At 39.6% G+C, this 9,014-nt stretch overlaps 1 protein-coding gene across 1 annotated transcript in view; it reads right to left on the reverse strand.

Annotated features, from left to right (window-relative positions):
- EPB41L4B (erythrocyte membrane protein band 4.1 like 4B) overlaps window positions 1-9,014 on the reverse strand; it is a 147,711-nt gene that overhangs the window by 129,189 nt on the left and 9,508 nt on the right. The window contains exon 2 of the mRNA XM_019472320.1: window positions 2,776-2,880. Within this exon, the coding sequence (XP_019327865.1) occupies window positions 2,776-2,880 (105 nt within the window). The remainder of the gene's footprint in view (window positions 1-2,775; window positions 2,881-9,014) is intronic.

Here is a 9,014-nt window from a genome sequence, read left to right on the forward strand (position 1 = left end):
GGGTTGACGGTTGGACTCGATGATCTTAGAGGTCTTTTCCAACCTCAATGATTCTATGATTCTATGATTCTAATACTTAACAACCTCTCTCCCCCCGAGCATTTCTACTTCTGAAGTTAATATTAAATAACTTGAAATACAACAGTACATAAAGCTTTGCTTTAGAATAAACTACTAGATGATTGTCTACATCCTTCTATTCATGGATATCTTCAAAGAGCACGAGATACAAACTGATGCAGGGTTCACTGACTAGGCTTTACAGTATTTTCTGTCTTACTGCTGACATCTTGCCTTCCACAACTTGATGGTTTTTGGTTGTATTGAAAAATTATTTTTTTTGAGTATTAAAAATAAGCTGTTCAAACAAAAAAAAAATTCTCTTTCAAAGCAGGTAAGCTCTAATCATGATTTTCTTTTCTAAATCACAGCTATCAACACTGCTTGTCCCGACTGTTTGGCAAAGTTACAGGACTGCAAGAAACACAGTGCACTCAAAAGCTGTTGGCCTTGGAGCACACAGAAGCAATCTCCGCTGTTCAAAGACTGTTCTGTGCTCTCTTATTTATAATGGTGGCTTAAAGATGTTTAGCGCTTAACAATACATAATAAAGACAAAGGCTTAGAGCCTCAAGGAGTTTACCCAACTTTAATCTCCCAATCCTGCAATTGCCACTGTGTGGCTGGGCTGGCACTAAGCAGAAGCACATGGAGGCTATGCATTAATTGCTATGCAAATGAAATGAGTGGGTCACAAGTTCAAAACAGACCAAGGAGGGCTGTTAAAGCATGGAACCTTTTTGCACAGAGTGCTGGGGAAGATAAAAGCTTGTGCCTTGAAGCTCTCTAAGCACTACTCTCTGCCCAGCTTGAGCCAGAAAAAAACCAAAAACCCAAATGAGCGCTTTCAGCCTTGCACTCCAGTGAAGGTGAAGAACTCTGCCCTCAACACTCCTCTTAATCCAGGAAACCATAACCCTACTACCAAAGCCCTGCAACCAGTGTTGGCTTTTTTAGGCCCCCCCCCAGAAGCTGTTCATAGCCCTTATCCCTCTTGTAACTGTAGATGCCATGGTTTACTCCCCCCCCACAATACAGAGGAAAGAAATATCATACAAACAAAGCTAAAACACTTGCATACCAGAAGCTGCATAGCCCTTATCCCTCTTGTAACTGTAGATGCCATGGTTTACTCCCCCCCCACAATACAGAGGAAAGAAATAGCATACAAACAAAGCTAAAACACTTGCATATATTGGCACATTTTGCCCTGAACACCAGGGATAGAGCTATCTATGGAAAACATGCATGGCTTACATCTCTGCTTCATCTTTCTTACCATTCAAAAGAGCCCTTCCGTTTTGCAAATATACAAGTAAATGAGCATTCTCTGCTTCCTCAGCCAGGTCTTCTGCTTCTGATCTGCCCTATTTCTTGCTAGGAAAGGATGTTTTCCTCTCCCTTTCTGCTTCCCTTCTTTCAAAACATTACAGAACTCCTTGCTAGGTAACTATTCCTAGCTATCAAGTTCCCAATTAGGTGATTTGACAACCAGTGACAATATAATCTGTTTTTCCTATTATGAGCAGGCTCTGCTCTATTAGCTGTGTCCTTATGATCAGGTCCATCATAAAAGGACACACAATTTACGTAATATAAATTTTATCAGGAACACACACCAAACTTCCTAAAAACCCCAAACCCATTATGGACATACTTTATTCAAACATCATTTTCCAGTGATAAATACATACCCTTAAATTAACTGGGATATTAGGATAATGTTTAAATAGGCGATACCAGTTTTCTCTTCCCCAAAAGCACAATTTCCTTTCTCAATATCAAGTTGTTATAATATCTGGACAGGTTTCCTGTTTGTTGTTTAAAGTCATGGTAAAACACAGATCACAGTGCAGCTGGTAAAACACTGATCTGACCTAATCACATTGACCCATGCTTGCTAGAGAATAAAGCTGAGAATTCTGAGATAAGAAAGTTAGAATCTGCTTTTCACAAGATGTCAATATGGCAGCTACATTTTTTCATTATTTTATTGTAATAGCACAGAATACATCTGTCTTCTGTTGCTTTATGGAAAAAACATTTACCACCAGATAACCTAAAAGCAAACACTTATTTTTCGAAGCCTGTATATTCTCTATCCACAACCCAGGTTGCTGTCATACCGATACCTCAGCACGTAAGGTGAGCAGACAAACGAAAAGATTAAATATATAGCAATACAGTTTAACCACAAGGTTGCAGTCTTTTAACCCTATCTCATTAATATATCTATCTACCTGCATCTGTAAATACATTGGTTTGTTGGGGTTTTTTTTCTTTTACCTGTAGATGCTGGGGGTCATTGGATAGGGGAGAGAAGGAAAATTTTTCTCTGTTGAAAATGAAACTAAATCTATAGAGCAACATAATCTGGGCATGGAATAGCAAAGACAGGAGTTATAAGAAACCCTTGCTTGCAAGATATTTAACCTGTTTTTAATACCATGAGCCTACTAAACATAAAGCACATTTTTCTTTACCCACAATTATTGCTTTTCCACTTACGTGCAATCAAGTTGTACATATTATATAAAATGACATGACTCATTCTGAGGATTTGGCTTTACGTGCAAGAACCAAACATGGTATCAGTTGTTTCAGCAGTATATCCCCTAATGACTACATCTCTCCATGAAACTGCACTAATAATACATTTACAACAGGCAACACAAACTACTGCAGAACATAAAAATTAACCGAAGTTATACTTACTGTAACCTGGGAAGCATCCATGAATTGTAGGCCAAAGTAATCGGTTTCCACAAGGTCCAAATGATATACAATCTGGTCAAACAACTCCTGTCCCTTTGCATTTTTCTGTAACAGAAAAGAAAGTGGGTTTTTTTGTGGATGGGTATGGGTTTGTTTGTTTGGGTAGGTTTCTTTTTAAGTTCAAATGGGGAGAGGCTTTGAATGGGTTTCTTTTTAAGTTCAAATGGGGAGAGGAGATGCACAATGGAAAACAGTATCTAAATAATAATTCTATTTATTCTAAAGAATTGTATTGACTTTTTTTAAAATTTTCGTCAAGAAAGATAGAGTGACATGTTGTTCCTGTCTGCAGCTATTGCAACAGCATCAGACTTCACTCTCGAAGAAAACTTTCAAAGTTCGCTGTAACTCAAAGTGTAGGAGAGAAAGGAAAGGCTTATGTCCTGAGTGTCCTAAGTCACAGAGCCAACCTTTTAAACCCCAGGAAACCAACTTCTCCAGTAAAAGCTATCTTGACACGCTGCCTGAAATCTGCTGGCTGTTATCACATATCAACTGCAGTCATGCAGTGCAGTACCGCCACTCAAGTTGCAAAATAAATTCTGGACAGCTTGAATACTTGAAGAGCACTGTGAGGAAAATTAATGGGATTTGATAAGAAGCTTTCAATAGTGTTGCTAATTGCAATCACATTTACAGCCTTTAAATGGAGAAACAGAAAAAGGCAAAAAAAAAAGCTACAATTCTTACTTGGCATGCCATCTGAAACACATAGGCATGGAAACAAAACTAACCCCAATCATGGGCTATGGGTACTAGTAGAAAAGTTAACTGATCTTAAAGCTAGGCTGCATTGGCCTATGTACTCGTTCTGAGGTTAAGCCAGGAATTTAGATACCCAGTGCTTCAACTTCAAACACTAGAAGCAAAGCTTGGAGGTTACAGGTGGGTAGGAGGAAGAGGGAATAACAAACCAATTTTTCATGCAAACCCTGTTGTGTTACTTGGGGAAGGAAGCCTTCAAGTTCCTGAGCAAAAAAATCCCTTGGCTAAAAATACATGAGGTGATCATAAATCTCAGTAAGAGACTGAAGCTACAGGTGCATTTTATACAGGAAAGTACAGATCTGGAACGACTTTTGTGCCTGCTGTCCCTCATACACCTTCGAGGCTTTTTTAAATTTTTTATTTTTTAAAGCTCTAACGTATTAGGCATTCCCACTTCATCCCACAAAGTAGCCAAATTCACTGATTTCAGCTGAAGGAGAGCTAAATAGTGTTCAGTTCCTTTAGTTTGGTCTTCTGCACAAAAGCAGCATCAATCAAAACATGCAGAACTCCTGTCCAAGATTCCAAGCTGTCTAAAATCTGTCTTCTCCAGCAAAAGACAAGATGAAGAGTTTCATCTCTCTCTATTTTTCCAAGAAGTTCAAGCAAGCTTAGGTGTAGGTAGCAAATTTTATTTTAGTTGAGTTTTTTCATCTTTGGTTTGGGGGTTTGGTGTTTTTTTTTTTTTTCCCCCCCCTAAAAAAAAAGGGAAAACCCCTTTTTAAAAAAAAAAAAAAAAAACGAATCTTACCAAGTTTCAGGAAGAGCATTTGGAGCTCCATTAAAATGAGCTGCATATAACTTAAAACAAGCATTAAATTATCATCGTAAGATACTGCTTTATTATTTGGGGGGGGGCAAGAGGTGAGCAATAGACATTGAAAGCAGATGAGAATACAACAGCTTCTTAAAGCAGTACATTGCTAAGAAACCATCATCTTTAGATGTACAATAATTGCTATAAACCAAACAAAAGAGTTTGCTAAAAAGTATCCAGAACATATTTTCTCATATGTAGTAAATTCAGCACTTGTTAAAAGAAGCCAAACCAAAGCACAACAGAATTTAAATTGATTCTGCTCAAATGAGGGAGGAGAAAACCCTTCAAAGCAATAAAAAAGAAACAGCAAGACATGAGGAATTCACAAAACTAGGAAAAACTGATTTGATGCCCTATGATCACTCTATTCCTGGTTGCTTGCTTTATGGCATCAACTACCATTATGTTTATCTTCAGCTGCCACACACCCAATAGAAACCAGACAGAGCACACTCCACCTTCTGTACCCAAACAGTAGTTAATGTTCAACATATGTGTTACACGGAGACTAGCTCTGCACGGCACGGCTAGACCATAAAATGCAGTATTACATACATAGCTTACAGGAGATTATAACATTTAACTTGTCAGTAAACAAGCTTTCTCAGCAACTCATACCACTTAGATGATAAAGCTGCTGCAGCCAACAAATTGCTGACAAAAAACTTTCTTCGAGATGTTTCACTAAAGAGGGAGATAAAAGCAACTAACTCCTTTCCTCTACTAACAGTAAAGGATGACCTGCTCTCCTTTCTTCTGCCTCTTCACTGCCTGACAATCTAGGGAGTCAGATTGCAGACTGATAAATTGGTACCTGTGCATTGAATGAAATGGATGGTATAAGCAAAATAGAAGGGTTTTTCCTCAGGAATTACAGATGCCCACACACATAGAAGTGGTCTCTAATGGAAAAAATGTCCATATTATGAGAAACTTCTGATTTTCACGGTCTTTTCCTCCTCCCCTCCTTCCAGATAACACAGAAGCTAAAAAAATGCTTCCTCTATCAAAACCTGGTACCACATAAAGAATATGAAACTGATTTCATACAAGGAAATTTTCATAGTAGAGCTAATGAGTTGGAATTTAACAAATCACACCTTCTCTACAGACCCTCAACTTGTGCGTATTTTTAGAAGATACATATAAAAAAAAGCAACCTTAAACTAGGAATATTTTACAGTGCTACCTTGCTAGACAGATGGTTCAGAACTGTCACATGTAAAAGACCTGCATAACTTCCATCTCAAAAAAGGGAGTATAAAGCAACAAACAATATACACATACTATTATATACAGTTGTTATGAAAGTTACTATAATTGGAAACAGTGATGTAAAGAAACCTGCAAAACCTTGTTTGGTTTTTGGAGTTGTTTGTTTGTTTTTGTTTTTAAAAACCCAACAATTAAACCACTGCCAGTTTCTGCTGGAGTGCTCCTTGGAACCCATGAGACCTTGTGTGAGCACCGTGAAACCTCACAAGCAAATTCTGGGGGGGCATTTCAGATGTCCAGCTTACAAACAAAACTACAGCTGCAATCCAGGGTAAAACTGAACTAGCATGAGGCAGTCACTTGTGTTCCCTTTTGCCTCTTTGTCCTTGAAGAAACATAGAAAGTCTGAATTACACTTGCAGGTTGGGAAGCTCTGAAAGAAAGGAAAAAAAAAAAGAAAAGGTGTTTCTCATGCCAGTCAGCCCTGTCCTGCCTGACAGTCACGCCAGTTTCCTCCACTCTGTATCCTGGAAGCCCTTCTCAAATAACCCCCCATCATATTTCCTTTGGGACCACGAATCATGGTATCAAAGAAAATTCTTATGTTTAATAAGGACTTATTGCTGGGTCCTCCTACAGGGAATCAAATCGGCATGGGTATAAAGCACCTTGTAGAGCCACAGTGACAGCTGCATGACCCACATTTTCAAGTAGGCTAAATTTTTAGCTGCCAAAGACTTCCAGTCTCAGGGAATCTATGGAAGTTCTTGTCAGCTAAAACCTGACAAAACAAAGATTAACTTCTCTAATTCGAAACTCTTCCAGACTTGACATGTGAATAGGCAAGAGGTTTTAACATGCTTTTGGTGGGCATGAAGGAAAGGGCAAATTCATCAGCCAGGGACATTTTACACCAGCTGGCTCTGTCCAAACAGGCTGATCAGTGTTGATTTTAGCTATTCCAGAATTGTTTGAAAGGTTCTGCCAAAGGTCATGACAAGGGGACACAGAATCCAGAAAAGTCCCAGTTTAGTGCAGATACAGTACAAGAATGCCATTGATCAGTCTCAAAGCACACACAGCAAAGCTGGAGAGCTTCTCTGCACACCTTCCCCAAACTGAAGTGCAGTGTGTAGCAACCAAGCACAGTGCATTATATGAAGCCAAGTGGAGTGGCTGAAATTGTTGAGTCGTACTAGAGAGTTCAGATTACAGCATTACAAATGAACTATTAACAGATTTCAGAAATAGCTGAAATTGTGCTTGGGAAAACAACCTGTCAAATAGGCCAAGAGTACATGAAATAGCCTACAAGTTGACAAAATGATAACAAAAAAAAAGGGAAAACAAATTACTGCCAAGAAAAAGTCAAAGCCAATTAACTCTAATGTGTCCCAAACCTAATAGTAAGTAGTAGCAGAAATGAGTAGGTAGGGCACATTTAGTTTCTTTTTCTTAGAAAGCACAGTATTATGTATTCTGCAATACGTCAGATATTTTTGCAGAGTGGGCTGCTATAATCTCATGGTCACAGACACCAGGTTTTAACTTCTAGTAAGTTAGGAAAGGAGCATTTGTAGCTAGCAATCCTCTGCTCTGCAGGCCTGATACTGCTCTATTCCAATGCCATCAGCATTTCCTCTCCTTGGCATTTCCTGGAACAGGGTAGCTCAGTATGTTCTCCTCGGTCCTCTTACACTTGAACTGTTATTAACTCATTTTTCAAACCTACAACTAAGGCTTTATCTACTGGCCATACTGCTTAGTAGTGAGAACTTGCCTTGCCTTTTAACAGTCACTGGCAATGTTGTTTCCCAGCATTTCAGACATACTACAGGCTAAATGTGCATAAAGCCATCTGGGCTTCTAATTAGCCTTGACTCCTGGTGCTCATTATCATCTGTCCTTTAACTTGCATTTCTTCTAGATAGTCAAGCCCTCAGTTTCTCAAACACATTCACCTGTACTGAAAGAAAGTAGTATTTGCATAGTTTTAAGCATAACAATGCAAGTCTTTCTATATTTTTATAAATCTGTTCATTAGGTCCCTTGGGAAGAGCATGGGACAGAAACCACCCTCTAAGCTTGGTCACTGCGGGGTATGTGACTACAGTGAAGCCATCCTTTGGATCATGACTCTTGTAGGCACATTGGAGTTACCTCATAACTAAAAAGAGCTGCATATTATACAGCACAATTGCTATGATTTCTAACAGCTTCAGCCAAGTACACAGTTGAGGCCATGGCTGGGCTTGCAAAAGCTGCACTGAAAACCATGCTACCCAGCCCAGCAATGCTGCTACAGTAAGTATCGTCAAAGACAGTAACACTTTTTTCAAGTTCCAGTTTCCATGCTGCCATCCAGAGATGACACTCTGCAGAGGGCATGCTGCTCTCTGAGAACTAGCCATGACCTTGGTGCCTGTCCCACCCTCCTCCCAGGGGACCTAATGAACAGATTCATAAGAATACTGAGAGTTGCATTTTTGTGCTTAAAATTATGCAAGTATTGCTTTCTTTCAATATACAATAGATTAAATGTTAAGACTAAAAGAAAAGCAAGGTACTTCTTAATACATCATATTTCAAATGGGGCTAACTAACTTGCTCACGCTCCTTGAAGATGTTAGGTTATTTTCTTACCAGTCAACCACTGATTCAAGTTTTCAGTTCTGGCTCCAAGCTCACTTAAAAATATGTCACTGTTCAAATGACCATTAAGCCTCTCACCCTGTCATGGCAGTACCAGCAGCATTGCTTCAGAGCCTGCTACTGCATGCCAATTATGTTTAAATGTATTACGGACCACAGAAACAAGCAGCATTCCTGAACGTGCCCAGAAGAAAATGCAACTGATGATGCATGTGAACTTTTAGCTGAAGGAGAACAAAATTCATTCTAACCTCTTTGAGAAATTAGCTAAAAACAAGAGCCAAAATCACCTTAGAATCATAGAATCGCTTAGGTTGGAAAAGGCCCTTAAGGTCATCGAGTCCAACCGGAAACCTAGAACTGTCAGGTCCACCACTAAACCATGTCCCTAAGCACCACATCTACAACTCTTGTAAATACCTCCAGGGATGGTGACTCAACCACTTCCCTGGGCAGCCTGTGCCAATGCTTGACAACCCTTTTGGTGAAGAAGTGTTTCCTAATATCCAATCTAAACCTCCCCTGGCACAACTTGAGGCCGTTTCCTCTCATCCTATTACTTGGGAAAAGAGGCCAATACCCACCTCGCTACAACCTCCTTTCAGGTAGTTGTAGAGAGCGATGAGGTCTCCCCTCAGCCTCCTCTTCTCCAGGCTAAACAACCCCAGTTCCCTCAGCCGCTCCTCAGAAGACTTGTGCTCTAGACCCTTCACCAGCTTCGTTG

Source organism: Aptenodytes forsteri, unplaced genomic scaffold (assembly GCF_000699145.1).
Source record: "Aptenodytes forsteri isolate BGI_AS27 unplaced genomic scaffold, ASM69914v1 Scaffold114, whole genome shotgun sequence".
Taxonomy (NCBI): Eukaryota; Metazoa; Chordata; class Aves; order Sphenisciformes; family Spheniscidae; genus Aptenodytes; species Aptenodytes forsteri.